The sequence below is a fragment of the Rhamphochromis sp. 'chilingali' genome (genome assembly GCF_963969265.1).
Source record: "Rhamphochromis sp. 'chilingali' genome assembly, chromosome: 17".
In the NCBI taxonomy this organism is placed as follows: domain Eukaryota; kingdom Metazoa; phylum Chordata; class Actinopteri; order Cichliformes; family Cichlidae; genus Rhamphochromis; species Rhamphochromis sp. 'chilingali'.
The window spans coordinates 13,368,347-13,392,380 of record NC_137944.1 but is presented as its reverse complement, the minus strand read 5'-3'; the positions used below and the strand labels follow the sequence as shown (position 1 = coordinate 13,392,380).

Here is a 24,034-nt window from a genome sequence, read left to right as displayed (position 1 = left end):
CTGTGTAATAACCGATCATAAGTTCTCTCATATTAAATGTACAGTAAGTAATGAGAGCAGTGTGTATTCATGAATCACACTGAGGCAAAAGTACCGACTTGAGACTCTGGAGTCTTCTGTTGGATCTGTGTGATGTCAAAGAGGCGGTCGTCTCAGGCATGCAGCTTGACCCCACAGCTCGACCCCACATATAGGGTAGCCAATCAAAAGAAAGTTAGCTTAAAGAAAGAAATACTAATAGAACTTGTTTCTGATGGAAAATGAGCTTAGTGGGCTGCACAAGCTATAAGATAAATATGGGTTATTTTTAGAGCCCAACTGATAAATGGTTTTTAAGATCAATACCGATATTAGATCATTTCAAATCGATATATCGGCTGATATTTTTAACATGAATTTTCTAAATAATCTTGTTTTACTGTCACAACAAGTTGTGGATTACTCCTTTATGCGCAACTGGCATCAGCTGGTTGTTGTGTTTGTGACGTTCCAACCATACATACAGGGAAGGTGGAGAGTAACCTCTGGTGGACAAAATATGCAACATCATAACTAATACCATGGTTGAAGAGTGTTTAGTTTGTCTTTACTTTTTAATTTTTATTTGTCAGTCTTGATATTGATATTGATATTAGCAAATCGCTAATATCGGCTAGTATATCAGTCTGAATGTCATTATTTTGAATAGATTATTGCGAGTCATGTAAACCTGTACTGATAGAGAATAAAACGACCAAGAAATACTTTGATTTCAAATGTCAATAGATAACGAAATATAGCTTTTCTATGATTTCCTGTTGTTCATAACATGTCATTTTATTGTTGCTGGTGTCAGCTATTTGTTTGTTTTTTTAATGTGCTACAGCTGGTGTCTAAAAGCTTTTGTAAGTTCAAATTTCCACCTGAAACATGGAGGATGGGATTTAAAGGCAAGTGTCTGGATAATATGTTGAGTAAATTTTAAAAAGTTCCAAAGAAATCTCTTTATATATGTATTTATAATGATTTTCTCCCGGGTGTCACCACCTCAGAGCTAAAGCCTCATGGAGGTATAGAGCCGAGGACAAAATCAAATAGGGAGTCTCATGGGGATGTGATCCAAGCTAGTTAGCCTTTTCCACTCTTTGATATTGACTTACCCTGTCACTTTTATTTCTGCCAGGGGAGCCTCTCTCGCAGACGTACATATCACATCCTCTTCTTCATTTTCTAATCCTTCTTCCCTCCTGTCACATTCAGGGTCAACAGGGTGAGCGAGGGTCAGATGGCCTCCCGGGAATGAAGGGTGATCAGGCAAGTATCACACAATCATTCTGTCTCACATTATAGCATGGAGAAAAAATAAGTGCTGTCCATATTTGATTGATTCTGTGATCTCTACTTTAGGGTCCTTCAGGGACGCCTGGGTACCCAGGAACCATGGGCCCTCCTGGACTGCCTGTAAGTCACTCTGCCTGCTTGATTATGAAGAAACGGTAGCACTGACATCATCCTGACAGCTGGGGGTGATACTGACATGTCAGCAGACACTAATTTTCTGCCTTTATTTATTTATCAGGGACTCAAGGGCGAACGTGGAAGCCCAGGAACTGCTGGCCTAAAAGGAGAATCAGTAAGGGATTGCATCAACACTGTCCTGGACGCTTGTGTTGGATATATTTGGGCTAAAACTTTCCTCCCTTTTGCAGGGGCCTCCTGGTAACCCTGGATATCAAGGACAAGCTGGATTGCCGGTCAGCATTTCATCGTAAATTTAGCTTGTCAATATTTAGGATCCGGCTTTTTCATTTATGATTTCTAAGTTTAATAACTGGGTGAACATTGTGCGTCTGTAGGGCATTAAAGGAGACAGTGGACCAGCAGGGCCTGCTGGTGCTAAGGGGGATCAGGTATGCACTATAAAACACAAAGACACATAGACCTAACAGACAGATCCAGTACTACCGATTACCAGTGTGTTTCTCTTTATATTTTAAGGGCTTCCAAGGACAACCAGGCTTCCCAGGACCACCTGTATGTAAATGCTTTCAGTCCACTAAAGCAGCCATTTGTTCTTGATGTTACTGTTGAGACTTTCTGTATCACTGTGTGTGAATTTAGGGACCACCAGGTCCTGCCGGCAAAACTGGAAGGGAAGGGCTTCCTGGGCTCAAAGGGGAAAAAGTGAGTACAAAACACACATTTAGCTGTTTCAGTTTTTGTTCGCACTTCAAATTGGACTGAAAATCTCTACTTCTAGGGCAACGACGGCACTCAAGGCCCTCAAGGATCAAGTGGACCACCCGGTTCAACCGGGTCGCCAGGGTTGATGGTATGTGCATTATTTCTTTTTTATTTTTTGCACTCTATAATCTAAGTATGACCCTTTCTGACCTACCTGTGAACTCTATGCTGTTATGAGTACTTATCTGTCCTCTCTTATCTTGCAATATTAAAAGGGGCCCCGTGGCATTGACGGAATTGACGGAAAAGATGGGAAACCAGGACTGCGGGTAGGTCACATGCATGAATCAGATGGGTGGTCTGCCCACACATGCAACGTACACACAAACACACAGTATATAATGAAAAAAAAAGCAGTGATGAGTAAAGATGTGGCTGTAATAGCTGATCTTTGGCACTGGCTCTTTTTATTTTTTTCTCATCAGGGAGAAACAGGGCCTCCAGGCCCAGCAGGACCCCGGGGAATGCCCGTGAGTATTCCCTCCTCTAATCAGAATGAACAGTATCTTTTCATATTGTACAAAAATCATGTTGTTATTAATAAAATCTTGCATCAACTTGATCTTGGTTGTTCAGATTTAAAACACTGAAACAGTTGCAGAGAATGAATTCTTTAATGTAACTGTGCAGAGAATTAAGGCTGGCTCATTATTAATGTTCAAATTTATGTGGCTTTCATTTTTTAATAAGAAAGATTGTAATTTATGACCCATCAGTTATTCATGAATTGCCCTCCTTACTGGTACACTCTTTCATGGATTGTAATTGGATTACAATTATATTGTTTAACATTAAAAAACCCTTCAATTTACTATTTACTATAAAATGTTACCTTGAGATTCATTTTTATACAGATAGAATATCCATCCTGGTAACATCGCTTGAAGTTAATGGTTGTGTTTTATGTCTTTTTTCCACACACGTGCATTTTCCACAGTATGTTTTATTTTGTCCGTACTCGAACTGACTATATCCCAAAACTACCTGGAATATTGTTTCCTTAATTCAGTTCACATCAAGTCATAAGTCATCTCAGTGTGCTTAGCAGGTACCAGACAGCGTGTGCAGTGTCCCCCCTTAAAGGACAACGGAGAGAGAAAAGTTCAATAGGCTACTGCTAATTAGCAAATTAGCAGTAGGTGATTTAGTGAGTTAAAGTCGTCAGCTAAGCTGTGTCAGCAGCAATATCTAAGTGCACAAGTGGTCATTAAGTGATGCTGTAAATGTAAATGCCTTTTTCCTCTCAGCGTTAACATCAGAAATTAATCTAATTATTTCTTCAGCATATAAGCAGCCATCAGAAGATACAGTAGGCACACTGTGGTCTTTAAAGGATAGATGTGATCAACAATTATCAGGCTGTGGTGTTTAAAAGATGCTCAGTTGGGGTGCTAAGAGCTCCGGAGTTTACCAAGAAAATATCTCCCACCACTGAACCACCGTTATAAGACAGGATGGATCAATGCTTTTATTTTGTTTTTGCCAAATTTCGACCCTAACAAACAAATGTCATGACTGTCTTCTTCTATTGTCCAAATTTGGTGAGCCTGTGTGAATTATAGACTCGGTTTCCTGTTCTTAGCTGACAGGAGTGGCAGCCAGTGTAACCGATCTGTTTCAGTGTTGTGCTTTCAGAGATGTCCTCCTGCAAGCCTTGGTTGTAACAAGTTTTTTTGTTTTGCTTTTTTTCTTCTCGTTACTGTTGCCTTCCAATCACGCTCTCTGACCGTTCATCTCTGACCTCTGGCATCAACCAAGCATTTTTGCCGCTCACTGATTATTTTCTCTTTTCTTTCAACCATTCTCTGTAAACGCTAGAGATGGTTGTGTGGGTGAAAATCCAAGAAGATCAGCAGTTTTTGAAATACGCAGGGCCAGCCTGTCTGGCACCAATAACCGCGCCACGTTCAGTCGTGCTCGGTTTGAACTTTAAATGCACTGAGTTTCTATCATGTGATTGGAACAGATCTACCTAATAAAGTGACCAAGTTGCTCTGGGTTTGCCCTATGCAAATTAACTGACAGCGTGACTCGCGATATTTTGCTTCCCCTCAGCCATGTTGGAGCAGCAGTCTTTACCGACTCTTGTTAAGGATGTAGATGTTACTCGTAATGTAACCAAATCTAAAACCTCTAACCTTCGTACCTCCTCCTAAGATCTCCCTAACTTTCTGTCTTGTATAGCAGCGCAGCTTCGCTCCACTGGAGACATGACTAGCTGTCTGTCTCCCTCCAGTTCTCCTTTTTTTTTTATTCCTCTCTCACCATATCACAGTTTGTGTTCTACCCAAGAACAGGTGTTCAGGATTTTCAAAGACATGCCTGTCTCTTCTTTTGGCTGCTTTGACTTTGTGAATTTTTATACTGTACCAATCTCATTCTCTTTGATGTCTCTCCTCAGGGATTCAAAGGGAAAACCGGCCACGTTGGCTTTCCCGGACAGAAGGTTAGCCAGCGACTCGCTGCTTTACCGTGTCTGCCACATTTACACCATCTTTCTTCTGCATGAAACCAAATTGTTTTTATCAAGCTGATCATTACAATGAAAGTCTGTTTTTTGGGGAGTTTTTTGTTGGTTTGCTAACTTATTCTTTTGAATCTCCCAAAATCAGAGTCCTGCATTCTTATCGTGCTTCCTTTAGTTCATATTCATAAGTTTCTTATCCCTGCAGGGTGAAGCCGGACCCACAGGTCCACCAGGGCCACCTGGCAGACCGGGACATGAGGTGACTATTTTGCTTTACATCTTTCCTCCAACTTGATTATAAAGCACATCAGTAATCTATGCATGGAAGCTGAAAGCGCGAGTTGGCATACATCACAGTCAGTTTGTGGCCTTTCCAGGGTGATCCAGGTACGCCAGGACCTCAGGGGAGACCTGGACCTCCGGGCCACCTTGTAAGTTCACTTCTATGTCAAACATATACATTCATCATATTGCAATATTTCAGTGTGTTAACAAGCTAGACGTCACAAATCTATTTGCTTTCCTCATCAGGGCTCTACAGGTCCATCTGGACCTCCAGGACCTCCAGGCCCATCAGGAGTGGTGAGAGAGAGAATCTCTCAAATATCATGATAACTATTTAGTTAAACAAGAGCTGAATGATTGAGTGTGAATAAATGCATCTTTAACAATCCCATACAGGAGAATGGGTCAACAGTATAGTCAGACAAATATAAACAAGTGAGCAAAGCGAGTAATATTTACACTGACTGTGATCGTGGAAAATAACTGCAGAAAAGAGAAGTAAAAAAACATAAAGTAGAGTAGTATCTTATTTTCCACAACTGTTAATTAATGCGTCAGTAGAAAGTGGGAACGTTATGTGTTGGTGGGTCTGTATTGTTGGCGTATGCCTGCGTGAGGGAAGTGGAAATGAGGCACTATTGAAATTCTGTCCTGCTGCCAAACATGCAAATAATAGAAGAGAATCTTCTCCATTTTTTTCTCCCTGGTTAACTAGGGTATAAAAGGAGATAAGGGCCAGGATGGAGAGAGGGGTCTCCCAGGGATGCCAGGATCTCCAGGGCCACCGGGGCACCCGGGGCCTATGGTTGGTACTTTTCTAAAATGACCCTATCTACATTTAATTAAACATAATTCAGACTGCCAACATTTCCCACTTAAATTGTTTTTTTTTTCCCTTGCTTTGACCCTGTCTTCAGGGTGAGCCAGGAAGCGATGGTTCTCCTGGAAAAGATGTGAGTAATGTCTGGGTGTGGTGTTGGCCCTCTTTTTAAAGTATAATGGAGGCAGACTGACAGATTATGTTGCGCATATTTCTTTCCTTGATTGATACTTGTTTTTCTGTTTTGTTTTCTTTTGACAGGGAGTGGCAGGTGTGCCAGGGGACAATGGGCAGTCAGGGCAAAAGGTAAGAGACGACTCTTAAGTGCAGTATTCTAGAAATGTGTGTGTTTGTGTGTGTGTGCCTCCTCAAGGTGAAGCTCAGCCATCCGTCTCCTCTGCGGACCATCTGAACGCAGTGAGATCCACCCTTTTCCTGTTCCCTTTAGCCCACGGAGACTAATACCGGCACACTACAGTGCTGAACATGCTCGCTGCCCCCCTCCCACATCTCTGCTCAGTCAGCACTCGCACTTAACACAGTCATCAGATCACTAACCCTCCGACCCCTCTGCTGAAACTCTCATTCCTTCTCCCTTCACTTCACCCTTCTCCAAACTGGCAGATGGCTGCCCGCTAACCTTCTGTAGCTGCAGTACTGAGCCTGTTGGATGTAGCCTGAGACGCAGGCTTTACAGTAGGTGGGTACAGTGATAAAGTTATTCTTCTGCCGCTGGGATAATGCTATTAAGCATGAGGGGAGATGCTAGATGAGGCTATTTGTCACGCTGACAGGACGGCATTGTCAGGGTTTTTAGCCGCACAGAAAAGGAGAACAGAGGAGAAAGACAAGAACGGACTCTTCTATTCTTCTCGCTCCTCTCTGTTTCAAGAGCCGCCTGTCTGCCGCTGATGTGTAAACATTAGACGTCCATTATGGGCTGCTTTGTCCTCGATAAATCACTGTCGCTAATGTAGTGGGCCTGTTTTTGAGTGTATTTACACAACCTGAGTGCTGAGCACCACAGTGTGGAAAGTGATATAGATGTAGTCAAAAGCCGTCTTACAGGGCTTAATTCAGTTATTAATATTGTCTGTATTTGTACAGTAGGCTTCCTAAATTGGCGAAATAGTTATATTCAGCAGCACGGTGGAACGGTGGTTAGCACTGTTGCCGCACAGAAAGGAGGTCCTGAGTTCAATTCCACCATCAGGCTGTGGTCTTTCTGTTTGGCATTTGCATGTTCTCTCAGTGTTTGAGTGGGTTTTCCTTGGATACTCCGGCTTCCTCCCACAGTCCAAAGACATGCAGTTAGTGGGAATAGGTTAATTGATCAATCTAAATTGCCTGTAGGTGTGAATGTGGGAGTGAATGTGAGCGCGAATGTTGTCTGTCTCTGTGTGTTAGCCCTGAGACAGACTGGCGACCTGTCCAGGGTGTACCCTGCCTCTCGCCCAATGACAGCTGGGATAGGCTCCAGCGCCCCCCGCGACCCTGAAAAGGATAAGCGGAAGCGAATGGACGGATGGATCGTTATATTCTTAATGAATACTGTATATAGATAGCAAGTAACACGTTACAGTAAGGCCTGCAACTAAGGGTGTATTTCCTGTGTTTCTAAATGGATTTTCAATGTATTTTATTTTGAAATTACAATGTTAGGTAATGATATTAGGTAAGTACACTGGAATAAAAGGGTAACAAGTCAGTAAATTTTAATATGTAAATAATTTTAAGTACTTCACAAGTAATATTTGAGTACCACATAATTTCTTGGCATTTCTGTGGCAAAACAAACAATATTTCCATATGTTACATTGCAAGTACAGTGAACCTTTCAAGACTCTCGTCGTATAAGCTCCACTCTCGTGGAGTGGCTTAACTTTGCCTAACTTCCAGGTACTTAACAGGAAAGGAAACACTCCTTTGGAAGGTTGGGTTTAAAGAGTGAAAATAAAAATAAAATAAAATTAATGGCTCCATCGTGATAAGATCACACAGTTCTGCATATTTTGATGCTATTGAGTTGGTAACAGTCCTTATCACATTACTCTTGGTAAAATAAAAGGACAGTACAGTTATAGAACATCCATCATGCACATCAACATAGTGAATATTAAATAAAGGTGTAAAAAGACGTGCATAACCTTTATTTGTCTCTGTGTCTCAGGGTGAGGCAGGGACTCCTGGCCAGAGGGGTCCTCCAGGAGAAAGAGGTAGGCCAGGGCCCCCTGGTGGAGGAGCATATAGTTCCAAGGATGCACAGCCCATGATTGGCCCAGTCGGCCCCAGAGGGGAAAGGGGAAGTCCAGGCTCAGCAGGTGCCCCCGGCCCCCCTGGTCTTCCAGGATCGCCAGGAAATGACGTGAGATGCAGCTTCATTGCACTTTTGTTTTTGGTTTGATTTTTTTGTCTTTCCTCCAACATTTAATCAGCTCCAAATCATGCTATAACCAGGCTGGTTGTGAGAAAAATGAGGAGACTGGCCACAGGCGCTCGCTAGCTCCATCTGTTCTTGTAAATAATGAATTTTTTAATTATCTACCTTGATTAATGTGTGCTCGTCTGGTTTTTGTTTTGGGGTTTTTTCCCCCTCTCTGTCTGTCTTCTCAAACAGGCTGTTGTCAATTACGATGAAGTCAAGAACTTCATTCGCCAACAGGTCATTAAGATCTTTGACGGTAAGGACATGTGCAAATGCACTTTGTGTGAATATTTAGTGGGCAAAAAACCACTTTGTACACTAGAGTAGTATTATCTCACGAGATGCATATCTGTGTTTCAAGAATGGTTCTATTTGTCCTTTGGGAAACAGCTGCTCCTTCCTCTGTGGACTTCTTTTATTCACAATGTTTTCTTCTTCTCCCCAGAGAGAATGGCCTATTACATGTCTCGCATGCAGATGCCAGTAGAGATGGTGGCGTCCCCGGGTCGGCCTGGGCCTCCAGGGAAAGATGGAACTCCTGGTAGTCCCGGAACCCCAGGTGCCCCCGGTCTTCCAGGACAGATTGGCCGACAAGGCCGGCCAGGAGGACAAGGACTCCCAGGTGAGGGTGACAGTAATGTCACGTTATCATAAGCAGACAGTAAGCAGCTTTGTTGCCATATGGTCATGTGTTACTTTCTTGCCCTAGGACCACGAGGACCGTCTGGAGAAAAAGGAGACAAGGGTGTTGGAGAGATGGGAGATGTAGGCCCTCCTGGAGCACCGGGTAATATACCCCACTCATTCATCATTCATCGTATAGTTCAGTGGCAGCTATTTGCCTCATTAGATTTCTTCCTTCCTTTGCTCACGTTGTGTGACAGCATTTCCATCTGTGCACGCTTTATGTTTATTCTACTGGCTGAAATAGCATAAAGGCTGCTAATTCCTTAGAACTTGCTGTTGATTAGTAAATTGCCAGCACGATGAGGTAATTTTTCATCGTTCTTAAATGGCCTTAATTAAAATCACCAGTCTGATTCTTTCAAGCCAAATTCGCATCTGAGAATCCCTAATCATGATGGAGTTCACTTAGCATGGTGTAAATTAGCAAATTAGCATCTGTGCTCACATTACATGGAGCAGGACGTTGAGCATGGGCTGAAAAAGATGCCGTGCTACTCATGAAGTGATCAAAGTGGGAGTTTAATATCCGTTCATGTTTAATTCAAGTTCCCCCGACAACGGGCACGGAAATAACGTCATCTGTTCGAGATGATGCTTCGTGTTGTGTGCTTGTTTTGTATATTTTTCTGATATGGCGTGCAGATGATATTTGATGACATTACTGATGATTAAATTCATTCGTCTTGTATCCACGCTTTTTTATTTTGGAAGTGTTGTACTTACGGATTTTATATTCTAATATTATACGTCCAATAAATCTTTAAAGGGGGATAGCGTTGCATTTAGGAACTCATGTTTTTGCTATTACTGACAAAGCTGATGCCACTCTAATGCTATCTCGCTGGCACTTCTTTTTACAGTACTGTCAATTTGTTGTTTTTCTATAAACCAGTTTAAAGTACCTTTAAAAATATCTTTAGTAAACCAATCTACATTTTTTAAGGAGACGGGGTAAAATCTGGGGTGTTTTGTGCTCCTGGGCAGTTATGTTCTTTGCTCAGCTTGTATAACAGCCTGTGAGGTGTTGACATGATGAATATATTCTCTGTTTTTCCTTTCATGCTGAAGGTGTTCCAGGCCCCCCAGGCTATGGTAAGATGGGACCCCCTGGTCCCGTTGGCCAGCAGGGTGTCCCTGGGATCCCAGGCCCTCCTGGACAACAGGGTTCCAAAGGAAAAGATGGCCGCTGTAATCCCGCAGACTGTATGAGCCATCCAGTAGAATACAGCCCCAAGGGCCCATCTGTCAAGGGCCCCTGGTAAAGGGCTACAGGGGATGGAGGAAAGGGGCAGGGGGGCTGAAGCAAAAAGACTACAAGGAGAAGAAAGAAAGCCAAACACCGTGACCCAAAGTTATTAAGTCTGACCACAAGATGGAATATAGGCACTGCCTTTGTTGTTGAATAGCTAGATTTACCCTCACCGATTTCTTCTATAGTTCTGAGCAAACATCTGCGATTTCTTTCTAAGGGCCTCGCTGGAACTGAGACCTGCAAAGATACACCGGCAGCACATTTTTATTGCATCATTGTTGTTCCCCCACGAAAGCCAATTCGTTGCTTTTATTTCCTGCTCTTATTTTTGGTCTTGGCTCATTTTTTTACATTTTCCTCGCTGTGTTTTATTCCTTTTGTATATTTTAAAACAACCCAGGAGAGGTGACAAGAATCACAAACTGCAGTTTCTTCTTCTTCTTTTCTTTAAGATTCTGGTCTCGGCTGTTGTTTTTCTTTTTTTTTCTACTCTTTTTTCTACCTTTTGTTTGTATAAATCTGTAGGAAGAGAATACACACAATTATGTTAGCACTGCTGCCATCTCTCATATCTCTGTTCCTTTCTGACACAATCCCATTCTGAGTGCATCCCATGCATTTCTAATATCCTGTCCCTGTGCTTGAGGTGTGAAGAAACATATTTGAATTTGACTTTTAAGAGAAAATCCCCTGGAAATGTTTTCCAGTTCTATAGAAACAGATGTCAAAAACTTACATTCAAGGAGTATCTGATGGATTGACTGTTTTGTATATATTTATTTTTTATATATATATATGGTGGCTTTTTATACACTTTCAAATGTTTTGATAAAAAGTATGGCTAGCCCCTTGTCTTTTTTTATTGTCAATGGTTATCCAGCAATAAAAAGTGCCAAAAAAAGGGATTTTTTTTAAGGTCGATAAGCTTTCAAAATGGAATGATGTGTGCAGAAAAAACAGCTTATTTATAAAAAAATACTTTTACACAGAAGACACATTGGATTTTGTAATTATGTTGGTAAAGTTCATTTTGTGTCCTCTTTTAATGCCATTATGTTTGGAAATGCAACCACTTTAAAACATTTCCTTCCATTTTGTACTTCAAAGTAGCGGCAAAAGCCATCTGTGTGCTTCACTCTGCCCAGATTTAAGAAGAAGCAGAAAACATGAGCAGCAATTGGGCCCATTTACCACAGGTACTGTAATCCAAGCACAACCACCAAACCCTCACAATCACATAAGGATAACAACATATTCTGAAAAAGCCTCACAAAGTGCTTTTGCAGTGCTACATGTTACTGTATTTTGGGGCTTTATCTGTTATTTTATCATTTTTTTGGTTTTGTTTTTTTTTATATCTGGAACTCTGTGAAGCTGTGGTCAGACTTTAGTTTTCCACAAAATAACCCAAGGGGAATGTTAAACTGAATTAAATTGCTTTTCAAAAAAAAAGCGTGGTATCATGTAGTCATCATTGTCAACCCTTGTGTTGAGGTGTATTGAGTGACTCCGTGCAGTTGTTTGGTGTCTTTTTGTTCTGTTTTGTTCTGTTTGTTCCAGTGGTGTATTTCAACACCACTGGTTGAAATACAGTCTCAAACCATGACAGCGCCATATTTTACTGATAGAAATGTAGATACTTGTTGTACCTCTCTTGTCATCTGCTCCTCTCCTGACCCTGCTCTTTTGACCAGCTTGTCCAGTTTCCCTAGATTATTATTATTATTATTACTACACACAACACACTATGCCGAGATATGACAATTTTTTTGGCTAATAGCTATTTGGGAACTGAGCTATTTTATGCATCTCAAATGGTGCTTTTTTTCTTTTTTTTTTTTGTTTTTTACCTTTTTCAGCTACAAAAATGGGTATGTGTTTTGCTACAGGTTGCTAGTAATAAGGTGCTAAAAAATATATATTGTTCATACAGTGGCTTGAGTTAGCTGTCTTTTTTATGCTCGAATATTTATAGGTCAGTGTTAAGTAGCTTAACAAGTGAAATAGACTGAAGATGAGGGAGGAAACAGCCAACGTCCAAAGGAAAACTTTCAGAAAACCTGGAGAAATATTGGTCAAGACCACTTAAAAACTACCAGAAAGTCTGGCTGTTTTAGATCAAAATGGAAGCAAACCGAGGGATCATTCAAGACTTTTGCACGGTACTGTAGCAACTGTGGCGTTGCCCGCCGTTTTCGGACGCACTTGCCACCATGTTGGTTTTGGGCTCAGAAGCAACCAGAACTAAAAAGAAAAAAAAAGAAAGAAAAGGGTGGGTTGCTATGCTAACAGCTAACACTAATAGCAACGCACAGACACACATCTGTTATTATAACTAGTAAAATACTAGAACGTCATTCAGCAGAAGTGAAGCTTAGAATTGTTGGATGGTTCATACTATCAGCAAGTCAAATTAGTCAGAAAATTCACTAAAAGAGCACCAAATGGTTCACTTCAGTTATCGAATTAGTGGATTAAGAATACAATAGCAATCACTAACTGGCTATAGCTGCAGGAGTTGAAGCACTTGTCAGCCTACAGCGTCACCATCCAGCTGGATGGACAAAAAAAACCCCACCACACACTATCATGTTGAGGTACAAGTTGACACAAAGCAGAACAATATAAAAAAAGACAAAAGTTGTTCTTTTTTTCTTTTTGTTTTGTTTTTTTATTGGGTTTATGTATAATGCTACAAAGTTGAGCATTTAAACACGTAAGTCTGTGGAGATTTCAGTCCATTTTTTTAGCCAGCCACAAGAGGAACTTGTTTGCAACTTCTGTTGGCTTTTTTGTTTTTAACTTTAGAGGCTGTACCTTGATCTAACACAAGACTTTCAATAGAGAAACTGAGGTTCGTGCACTCTGTCATACTGAACTGTCGATAATGTTGAATTATTATTCCTAAGACTTTAGAAAAAAATAGACCAACTATTAGATTATTCTGTTATTATATGTTACCTTATATATGTAATCAAAGTAGTTGAATTAGAATACTGCTGTAGATCACATTATACCCTTTAATATAGAGTGTGTGAGCTGTATGTAGTTTAGTTCTCATTATACTTTTGAGTTAACAGAACATATTCACATATTAGTTCATTAGATAAATGTGCATCACTCTGTATCCTTGATCTGCTGGGAATGTGTTACACTGTTTTCTTGACATGCTTAATTGTTGAATCATGAAGAGAAGGTTGTAAGCAGGAGACTCTGTGTCTAAAGACAGGGGAGATAGACAGACCACATTCCACACCCCCACCTTACAGAAAGCAGAGAAACAACTGCCGAGGTCATAACTTAGGCGCTGTAACAGAGAAAAAATGTGATGTTTTGGCTTTTACGACTAGCCACTAGAGACTATAAAAAGCTGAGCAACCCGTCACCATTTTGAGACATGTGCCTGACCCTCTGGTAGCATCTCTCCCGTCCGGACGTTGTAATGCTCTGACTGTTGAATTGTATGGAAATAAATGATTGTTGATTGAGCATTTATACACCGAGTATTGTCCTTCCTTCAGCCCAAAGATTCAAAGAATTGGGAGAATTCAACAACTTGGTGCCGTGTGACCCGGATCTTTGGTGTGCTGAGGAGGTGCAGATTTGACCTTTGGTGAGATCGTGAGGCGAGGTGAACAGAGGACCGGTCCAAAAATAAAAAAGTAAGCACAGCCTGTTGTATTATAAATACCAAATGTGCATATTGGGCTTTCCAAATTAATCTGTTCGCTGAGTTACATGTATTTTCACAGTAAATTTGTCGGTGTCTGGTTTTTGGCGCAAGATACTAACAACATAAGTTGAGGCTGAATTCCAGTGTGTTAAATAAACTGCTTCTACCGAGAAACTAATAAGATACTACGTTGAGCTAGTTGCAGCCACTTTACCTTCCACATTTAATTTTGTCTAATACTGGCTTCTGTAGCAATAATACATTAGAATTTCTTCTGAAGACGCGGCCATTAGTTCAGTACATTGAAGTCGAGGTTTGAAGTTTGTTTATGGTGTCGGTTACGTCCTGGCTCTTGCCGGCCATGAAATAGAAGTTGATTTAAGGAAAAGCAGATGCTGGCTTCACGGTGCGGTTGAACGCTGGCAACGCGAGAGCGAAACACGTCCGTAGGTTTGGTTTATGATATGGCCGTGTTCCGGTGGTGCGGCCGTGAAGTGCAGTAGTGGTTGGTGCTAATTTTAGTACATTGAACAGAGGTTTGACGGTGGTTTGTGGCGTCAGTCGAGTTTTTTTTTTTAAGGGCTGCGGTCATAAAACAAAGTAAAATTTTACTTGCCAAGAAGTACATAGAGCAAAACCTGGTTTATGATGTCGGGTATAACTTCGGGGATGCAAGCATCACTTTTATGATGCGACTTTGCCCCGTTGTGGCGGTCATAAGCGCAGAAAAAGGGGTATTTTGGTCTATGGTGCAGTGTGCTTTAAGAAGATCTAATAGTTGAGCTCAGAGGTTTCTGTGTAAAATTCCCGCTGAGGAAAAGTGTTGTGTGTGAGTGTGAAGCGCGCTCTGGGTGAGAGAGTGTGTGTGAAGCTGCGAGGCGCGCTCTGGGTGCTGTCTTGTGGGTAAAGCGCGCACTGAGTGAGAGTGTGAGTGAGGCGCGCTCTGAGTGTGTTTTTTGTGTGGAGTGTGAAGCGTGAACACAGTGACAGTGACGGTTGATGTGTTTGATTAGGAGGACATTAGAGCAAATACACATTTTAGGATCAAAGGTTGATGCCTAGTGTACCTGTGGAACATTTTGCCCTAGGAGTGGCGACCCTCCTGTCCGTGGACGCGTGGCCAGGACCGGCGGCGTCCGGGTGCTGAGGTGGTGACTTGGGGAGGTGAGGGCCCCCGCATAGCTACGGAAATAACACTGGAACGGCCGTGTAATCACGGGTTCACATTTATTCCGGACTAGAACAAGACACATTTTGCGAACAAACGTTGAGTCTAGATTAGTAAAGAAATATAAAAAGGTTGAATTCCTCGTTTCAGTGGTTGAAATTGTTGTGTGCCTGTCCCCTGACGAGTGTGAAATTAGAATAAAGAGGGAATTTGGAGCCACATAGAGATAGACGGGCATAATTGGGTGTATTACTCTGTGGTGTAATAAAAATAAAAAGGAGAGATAGTAAGAGGTGTGCAGTGGAGAATTATGGAGGAGTACAGAGAGGAATGTGTTGGGAGACTGGCGTACAGTTTACGCTGTCAAGGTAGGCGTGTTGCCCGCTTATCTGTTTAACAGTGATGAAAATGAAATTAAAATAAATCTCTTAGTGTGTTAATACAGGAAGCTGCGGACCTGGACCAACTGCCCCCACAAGCACAGCGGCCGAAGCAAAATTATAGGTAATGGGAACCACACCCAGCACGAATCAGCAGCTGTGAAAAAGACAGCAGCGAGGAGAGAATTAGAGGAGAAATTAAGAGAAGTTTTAACACATAAAATTGGGGCCAACGGACTTGTGGAGGTTGGGAAGGCGTCCGGAGCATCACAACAAAAAGGTGAAACAAAAACACACAAGCAGAGAAATCTGAGAGAAAGGCTCCTTTTAAGGTAACGCCTAGTTTGAGAAAAGATAAAATTAACCTGCTTTTATACAAATGCACATACACGCAATGAAGAAACAGCTTACACTCATGAACACGTGAAGATTTTCCAGCAAGGTTAAAGAAAAATTAACATACTTAAATGATGAAGTCTATACATTACTGACAAAGAAACCCTCTGGGTTGCAGGACAACAATTTAACTAAAAAAAAAAAAGGAACACTGGTCTAACCAACCAGGCAAGACACAACAAATTTAGTGGTTAAAAGATTCAAATTGTGACATGTTTTCTGTTGATTGATTAATAAAAGTGATTACTGAATGAAAGAAAGTTCCTTTTTTGGGCTTTTAAACATGATCTTAAGAATTTTAACATATACCGGTGTTGTCCTGTCAACTTGGTGGGTTAGGAGTTGATTATATCGGGAGACAAAAAACAAAAAAAGGGGGAGAGAAGGCTGACACAGGGCCTGGCCCCATTGTCTCCCCTCTGAATAACACAGCCAACACAACAACATTTTCCTGTTCGTTTGTTTTTGTTTTTTGTTTTTTGTTTGTTTTTGTTTTTGTTTTTTCTATACATATTTAATTACAGGCTGCTTTGCCGGCCCTGAAAGCCGAGGCTGACTGGACTCCTGCTCTCCCCCATACGTGACACTGACCAAATGCTGCAACAGCTGGACCCACAACAACGACCTGAGAATGTCAACAGACCTGCAGGAATGTGATCTCATGCAGCCGAGACGGAGAGCACTAAACCTAAGGCCCGTTTCACTACACGGGGGAAAATTCCCAGACTGCGTCAGCTGACAGAGCTGTGACGAGACGCCCGCCAAGCCCGAATGAAAAGTAAGGCCGAGCGAAAGAATGCTGACCTTGATAACTTTGCATTCACACTGTGCAGGACAGTGATGGACCAACACGGATGATCGGGTGGCGAAAAAGGGCGTGACCGAGACAAGAGGAGTAACTGAGGACAGAAGGCACCTCAGAATGGACAAAAACACAGAAGAAGATGCAGGTTTCACCTGCGGTGAACATCGACACTGGAGAAAGGACTGCCCCAATTGGGGTCAGAACCAGGACGGACTGAATTTTGAGCAGCAGCAGCAGCAATGGTCGCAAACAAACTGAAAAGGAGGGGGGGCAGGACCCCAGGGCATGCTTCAGGCCGTGGTTTACCCAGAACACCAGAACAGGAAAGTGATGAACAAACACACACACACACACACACACACACACACACACACACACACACACACACACACACACACACGTCTCCAAACACACAGATTCAGAATGAAGTGAAATACACACATAAACACGTGCACTCGTTGAGTGAGAAATGACACACACACATACACACACACACACACATTGGAATGCTGATTCACTGAGAAGTGATGCACACATACACATGCACACGCTTGTGCAATGAAGAGTGATCCACACGCACACACACATACACGCTGATGCAATGAAGAATGCTTTGCTTATGCTGATATGCAAAATGCTGCACACATACATCCCAATGCATAATTTTTATGAGGAGCCATTGATTACCATTAAATACTTAGAATGTGTTATATGTCACCCAGAGGGCATTTATGTAGATTTTAGGAATAAGGTCTAAAAAAGTTTGGTTATGAAAACAATGTCTGTGCGTGATGTCTGTTTATGGCTCAAGGCCTTGACTGAATTCTTTGCTGTGCTTCACACAGCCCTGATGAGGAACAGTGGCACAGAGTGAAAATGATGAATTAATAGTGTAAGTTTTAGGTCGGAGTACGGCATTTTCTGTGATTGAGTTTTAATTCAAGGAGGAACAAAAGGTGTTACGGCACCTGAGGTTCTCATTCCCACACAATATTGTCCCGGCAGGAAGCAAAATGTTCCTGTGAATTTCTGGTTGATTGTTTGGTTTTGTTTAGCGCTAGCTTGATTTTATCAGTGAGCTTTGGCTTGTGTTCTTTCTCGTAAGCGAGAGAGGGATAGTTTTATGCTTGGACATGTCTGCAACGGGCCCTAGTTTGTGTTATTTTAGTAGTATTTTGTTGGTTACGTCTGTTTTCGTTTTTGTTACAGTGCACTGGAGAAAAAACATCTGAGAGGTGTGATCCACCGGTGGTGATATGTTGATATTTTGTGAGTTTATGATTTAACAATCAGCTCTTTAAACCAGGCCTGAAAGATTGAAATTTAAAGCGCTATAAAATATTATTACTGTAAACAGTTGCAAAGTGTGCTTCTCCATGATTGTAATTGGCTTGGGAGAAATTCACTTATAGGGAACACTGAGAAGTTCTGAGTCTAAAAGGATTGCACCGAGTCAATCCGGCCCAAAAAACAACAAGGAATTGTTTTCCTTTAAAATGATGACGTCATCTTGCTGGTGATGGAGGCTCGAATAGGTTGCGCGGGAGACTCCATTATCAGCAACATCTGGTATGAATGTGTATGGAGGTATGCATGTGAATGGACTGTGATGGACTGACGACTAAAAGCTTTGACTGACTTGATACTGAGACAATGACTGCACCCACTTTAGGATTAGTAAATGCCAATAAACAATTCACCCAGCCGACAAGAGAAGGGTGGATGCTTCGCTTTGTTTTGTTTTGTTTTTTCAGGAGCAGGAGGATAAGAGAGACTGGAGGAGGAGACTCTAGCTTCACATAAGTATGAACTGCAGACTTAACACTGTGGTTGCTGATTTTGAGTTACTGATGTTTGCATTAAGAAAACTGTGCTATATTAGCTGTGTTTTGATTAAGGTATCATGTTATATTATTGGGAATGCCAAATGCTACAGTGGAGATAACTATTGATATCACTCATGACTGGAATATGTTATTATTAACCATAGCAGGCCACTGTAAAAAAGTCAATTAAATTTTATAGAGGAAAATCGCCAAAATTTAACAATACCTATGAATGACTGGCCACATTCAGAATAGAGATATGCAATAATAAACATTGGTCCACGTGATTTAGGTTCTCACTTGAAATAGTAAGTTATTAAATGTAGAATATAATCGACAGGGACATTTGATAGGATGTGGTACTGAAAAAGAACAAGAGCAAAGTAAATAAAGAAAAGATTGTGTTTAGTTTGGATAAATTCAAATTAAAATGTACCATTACACTCAGAGGATCAATATGGAATAAAACATATGCAAAATTTGTAGGAAGTACATGACTGATAACTGTTCTGTCCTGAGCGTTTGTTTCTAGAGCACCCACTTGACCACACCAACAGTTTCTCGCCACCGAGGAGGGGTACTTGCAAAAAGAATAAAATAAAAATCTGAGTTTAACAAAACATTTTAAATGTAAATATCAAGCTTACCTTTCTTTTTCCATGAAATGTGCTTGTGGGCACGCCAGCCATTTTGAAAAGGTGGGCAAAACAATTGGCAAGGCCACACCCCCACACGTGTGATATAATTTTAAAGGTACTGTTGCCCTCTCTAAGAAACATCAGGACTTAGAGGAGTGGCAAGTAGAGTATGCGAGCTACAAGCAAAAACTAAAATGTGTACTACAGTGTGCAAAAATGAAATACTGGGTCATCAGGGGGTCATGAGGGACATTTATAAAACTAAAAGTCCCACTAACCTTAAAGTGCACTTGAAAAGCCCACACAAGAAGGTTAACCTAGCTTACCTAGAAGACCTCATCAGGGGGAGCACACTCCCCCTCCTTGAAGAGCTCACCCACTCAACCCGCATCCCCAGAAAACAGCTAACCCCAGATAAGGCAGCGTGATGTATCCCGAGACAACAGGACTGGGACATCTAAATAAAGGTGTGAAACAATCGCCTTCAAAAGGTTATCAATTCACTTGAACCAAAATTAGGACCACACGGTGCGGCAAGAGTTAATAGTTATTAGTCTCAACACCCAAGGATAACCAGAAGAGCATGACTGATATGATGGAACTGGGATTTTGTTACACTTAATTTTTGCAAAACACAAATAAAACTAAATTGAAACTAAGGATTTTCAGAAAATAAAAACTACACTAAACTAGCAAAGAATTGGTAAAAACTAATTACAACTGGTAAAAATTGAAAATCTGGAGTCGAAACTAAATAAAATAACAACTAATGGAAATGGCGAAAAGTTTAAAACCCTGGTGCAGAGATTGGCAAATCTGACCAGGAAACGTTATAAAATGGATTGTCAGGATAGTCAGCGTTAAAGCCACTTTTGACAGTCCATACTAGGATGGCATTGGACATCTTCGGGGCAGAAAAGGGTTGGTGTGACCAAGGTGTGGTTTGGCTTGTTGTATGTACATTTCAAAATGTTACAGCTCTGGATGGACCAGTTACCAGATATGATGTCACTAACCTTCTCTTTTAAGTGTCTAGCTCCAATGAATTGACACATGGGAGTGTGTCAAAAAGGGGGAGTTGAGTCCGAACATCAAACAATGGTGTTATGAACATTTTATGACTTTATTTGTGTGTTTAATAATTTAGCTATGGTAAAACTTAAGCTTATAATGTGGTAGACTTAGAAATGGTTCATTAATTTTTGATTTCTTTTACACACACATAGATTATGATTAGAATAGGTTCTGAACATAATATTTTAAACCAAATTTGAATCATTAGAAGAACAATGGATAACAATATTAGATTATCAAGGCTAGGGAAAGAGGTGTTTTGGTTTTCTGTCTCTTGCAGAGAAAGGAACAGACACCAGACGGGGACACGGAGATGTGAGGACCCTTCACAGCAGAGACAGATGTAGGGACAGCCGAGACAGCAACTGGGGTCAAGTGTCATGACGTTTGGGCTCCTGGAGAAGATGGATCCCACAAACACAGCAATAACCATGAAGGGGTTGGCGAAAACCAGGAACACCAGACCAACGAGGTTCGAGAGGCTCTTGGCAAAAAGGGGGACACGCCGGTGAACCCAAAACACACAGATCCTTGTTTGAAATCGGGGCAGAATAATCCCCAGAACTGTGCAATGACTAAAGGGTGGTCTAACCCCGGAGGTCGAAGAAAGAAGCTGAGAATCACCCAACTGGAAGACACTGGTAGCTGCAGCAATAAAAATAAAGGTTAAAAGCTCCTTAGACAGAGGTTCTAGTCTGAGTACATTTGAAAGGTATAAGGTGGCATTAAAATGGGAGTGGAAAACTGGAGCACCAAAATAAAGCTGTGGGAGAATTGGGGAGTGATGGGAGAGTCATCTGTAACTGCTGTTATGGTTGTAAATCTAACTTTGCTTGCATCTGAACTGCGTGAACACAGAGGTCATCCCACATATGGTCCACCCGTTAAAGGGGGACAGAGGGCCTCAGGATCAAGAAAACCTGGACCTTGCGACCCTGGAGTGCATGTTGTAAGTGATCTCTTTCAGAGATCAAAAGGGGGAATTATTAGATTATTCTGTTATTATATGTTACCTTATATATGTAATCAAAGTAGTTGAATTAGAATACTGCTGTAGATCACATTATACCCTTTAATATAGAGTGTGTGAGCTGTATGTAGTTTAGTTCTCATTATACTTTTGAGTTAACAGAACATATTCACATATTAGTTCATTAGATAAATGTGCATCACTCTGTATCCTTGATCTGCTGGGAATGTGTTACACTGTTTTCTTGACATGCTTAATTGTTGAATCATGAAGAGAAGGTTGTAAGCAGGAGACTCTGTGTCTAAAGACAGGGGAGATAGACAGACCACATTCCACACCCCCACCTTACAGAAAGCAGAGAAACAACTGCCGAGGTCATAACTTAGGCGCTGTAACAGAGAAAAAATGTGATGTTTTGGCTTTTACGACTAGCTGGGGGCCACTAGAGACTATAAAAAGCTGAGCAACCCGTCACCATTTTGAGACATGTGCCTGACCCTCTGGTAGCATCTCTCCCGTCCGGACGTTGTAATGCTCTGACTGTTGAATTGTATGGAAATAAATGATTGTTGATTGAGCATTTATACACCGAGTATTGTCCTTCCTTCAGCCCAAAGATTCAAAGAATTGGGAGAATTCAACACAACTCATAATGTTAAAATGTTAGACATCCCTGAATGCTTCTCACAGTTCTTGCTATCTTTTCCCCCAGGCACAAAGCTATGACATCGCAAAAGCAACTGACCTGTCAGTTGCAAATACTGCCCTTGAGCAATTTAGAATCTGATGTGCGCAGTCTAGTAGTGCTGAATGGTTGCAACTTTTTGCCTCGGTAGTGCAAGATTATTAAAAGATGCTGAGCGTATGCAGCTTAGGACGCATGGGAGTTTATTTACATGCATACATGGGTGCTCTTAAAGATTTGGACGAGGACAAATATCAAGAAAAACGAATTGAAATAGATCATTTTCCATTCCCAACATGATACAGAAGAACATTGGCTCTTAGAAAAGGTTCCTCTTTATTAGTCTAGGATTGCCTGAACAGCCAGCAAACAACTTTATTTATTTTTTTACAGATGATTATATATAAAGAACAATAAATAGCTTCTTTTGATGAAAATAAGTTGTCGTTAAAGCACCGACCTCCCATGGAAAGTTGACAGTGGCACAGAAAGCACATTAGGACCGTTAACTGATTTGCTCTGAGGAGGAGTCATTATTTCTGTAGGAACTCCTTATTACTCACTGATTTCATTAACACAGGATTTTTGTTGGTGCATATCGTAACCCATTCCTTTTCCTCTACATAATAATCAACACACATTTACAAAGATTTACAGCACTGCATTGTGGGAGATGGGAGTGCCCATCGGGATATGCTGTTGCCAGGCAACAAGAAGAAGAGATAAAGCTAGTTGTTAGTTTCTAAAACGAGACTTGGGTTGAAAGCGGGGGATTGGGAAGGGAAGGCAGTGTACACATGAGGTAAATCAGGGATCTCACTCAAGCCTACAAATGAAAAAGACTACATTTTACAATGCGGTACAGTACTGAGTGGAAACTGGGGCTGCAATCATTTATTAGTCAGGTTTTCGGGGTACACGTTTAAGGCAACGGGTGTGATGTTGGAAAAGAGGCAGGGCGTTAAAACTTCAAAACATTCCTCTGACAAAATATTGCATATGGAAAAAAAAAAAAACATTGAAAGTGACCAAACAAGGAAAAAAGCATCCTTCACCACATTTGGTTTAGCTTCTTTCAGCTCATAGATGCTTTGACTTGGTGAGAGACCAAAAAAAAAAAGAGAGATGTAATATAAAATCTGTTCCTCTTTCACTGCTTGAGCAGGACTGGGATATTTGGACGGCGCTGACACCGACATCCAAAAAAAACCACTTGAGATTTCAGACGGAGGTGGGTGGCTGTGAGCTGCTGTTGTCATGGTGATGTGGAGGATTAAGATCATGATGTCCCACCAGTCAAAACTTCAGGTTGTCAGTTCTAGGAAGGAGCGGTGGGGGGGGGCTACACATGCAGTCAATGTACTATTATTGTCCCCCCCCCACCTCTCGTTCTTGATGTTGAGAAGAGTGGTCTCTCGCCTTTTTTTTTTTCCTTGCCTTGCTCCCTCTCTCCCAGGTGCTGTGATCTGCTTATGGGGAGACGGGGCCTCTAAACATTGGGTCCTTTGATCGTTCCCGCCTCCTGTAGTCTCGGTGAGGTGTAAGCAGACGCGGCCAGGCACATCGCTGCCTCGCAGAATCCCGGGAGACCCGGCGGGCCCGACTTACCGGGGCGACCGGCCTCTCCAGGTGTTCCCTGAGGTCCTCTCTCTCCGGGCCTACCGTCCCGAGCCACTCCATCGATACCGGGGGGGCCTGCAGAGTGACAGAGTTTAACATCAAATGGGATTTAACTGATTTCGAGGGGTCAAAAAGATTAACTGCACCAAATTTCATTCTAAGGGTTGGAAACCCCATTCTGGACTTGGATTACATGTGTGTACTGTATGCATGCATATATTTAAGTTGTGTGCATGTGTGCACACAGAAGTGTGAGTGTGTTTCCCTGTATTTGAATTAGCGTGTGCTGTTGCAAGCCTATTACATTCTCATTCAAGAGCATCTGTTAAATGACTGGAGTTAATGATGCCTTTAAAATGCCTTTCAGCAGGCTCTCCTGTGGCGAGAGCAGTAATGTCAGGTCCTTCAGTTGCTTGCAGTACCTTTCTTCTTCCTCTTCTTATCTGTGTTCATGAAAAAAACTTTGTGGAAGGACTACTACAGTGCCCCAAGAAAAGATTGTTACACTCGACTGAGGTATAAAAGCTAGGTTGAATGTAGGCGAAGTGCAATTGAGACACACTTTGTGAGTACACGTTGATGTACATGTGACTTAAATGTCCACTGAAGCTTCTCTGCTTCTTTAGAGACCAACAAAATC

The 24,034-nt window shown here is 41.6% G+C and overlaps 2 protein-coding genes and 1 long non-coding RNA gene across 8 annotated transcripts in view; 2 read left to right on the top strand and 1 right to left on the bottom strand.

The window, feature by feature from the left end:
• Positions 1 to 11,622, top strand: part of col16a1 (collagen, type XVI, alpha 1) — a 91,796-nt gene extending 80,174 nt beyond the window's left edge. For 3 of the 6 annotated variants that reach the window (XM_080864069.1, XM_080864066.1, XM_080864067.1), the window contains 22 exons: positions 1,240 to 1,293; positions 1,387 to 1,440; positions 1,559 to 1,612; positions 1,689 to 1,733; positions 1,836 to 1,889; positions 1,978 to 2,013; positions 2,101 to 2,163; positions 2,240 to 2,311; positions 2,439 to 2,492; positions 2,649 to 2,693; positions 4,625 to 4,669; positions 4,896 to 4,949; positions 5,068 to 5,121; positions 5,222 to 5,272; positions 5,691 to 5,780; positions 5,893 to 5,928; positions 6,057 to 6,101; positions 7,966 to 8,160; positions 8,413 to 8,476; positions 8,666 to 8,842; positions 8,930 to 9,007; positions 9,976 to 11,622. In XM_080864069.1, coding sequence (XP_080720195.1) covers positions 1,240 to 1,293; positions 1,387 to 1,440; positions 1,559 to 1,612; positions 1,689 to 1,733; positions 1,836 to 1,889; positions 1,978 to 2,013; positions 2,101 to 2,163; positions 2,240 to 2,311; positions 2,439 to 2,492; positions 2,649 to 2,693; positions 4,625 to 4,669; positions 4,896 to 4,949; positions 5,068 to 5,121; positions 5,222 to 5,272; positions 5,691 to 5,780; positions 5,893 to 5,928; positions 6,057 to 6,101; positions 7,966 to 8,160; positions 8,413 to 8,476; positions 8,666 to 8,842; positions 8,930 to 9,007; positions 9,976 to 10,169 — 1,614 coding nt within the window. In that variant the 3' untranslated portion in view covers positions 10,170 to 11,622. The remainder of the gene's footprint in view (positions 1 to 1,239; positions 1,294 to 1,386; positions 1,441 to 1,558; positions 1,613 to 1,688; positions 1,734 to 1,835; positions 1,890 to 1,977; positions 2,014 to 2,100; positions 2,164 to 2,239; positions 2,312 to 2,438; positions 2,493 to 2,648; positions 2,694 to 4,624; positions 4,670 to 4,895; positions 4,950 to 5,067; positions 5,122 to 5,221; positions 5,273 to 5,690; positions 5,781 to 5,892; positions 5,929 to 6,056; positions 6,102 to 7,965; positions 8,161 to 8,412; positions 8,477 to 8,665; positions 8,843 to 8,929; positions 9,008 to 9,975) is intronic. The other 3 variants (XM_080864071.1, XM_080864068.1, XM_080864070.1) reach the window with 1 other exon arrangement.
• A 1,891-nt stretch (positions 11,623 to 13,513) lies between these two features.
• Positions 13,514 to 22,792, top strand: LOC308385247. The gene is made up of 2 exons (XR_013969480.1): positions 13,514 to 13,598; positions 13,681 to 22,792. It is a non-coding gene; the product is annotated as an uncharacterized lncRNA (long non-coding RNA).
• The window catches only part of col9a2 (procollagen, type IX, alpha 2), a 20,410-nt gene continuing 18,467 nt past the window's right edge, over positions 22,092 to 24,034 (bottom strand). The window contains exon 32 of the mRNA XM_080864065.1: positions 22,092 to 23,469. Coding sequence (XP_080720191.1) covers positions 23,264 to 23,469 — 206 coding nt within the window. The 3' untranslated portion in view covers positions 22,092 to 23,263. The remainder of the gene's footprint in view (positions 23,470 to 24,034) is intronic.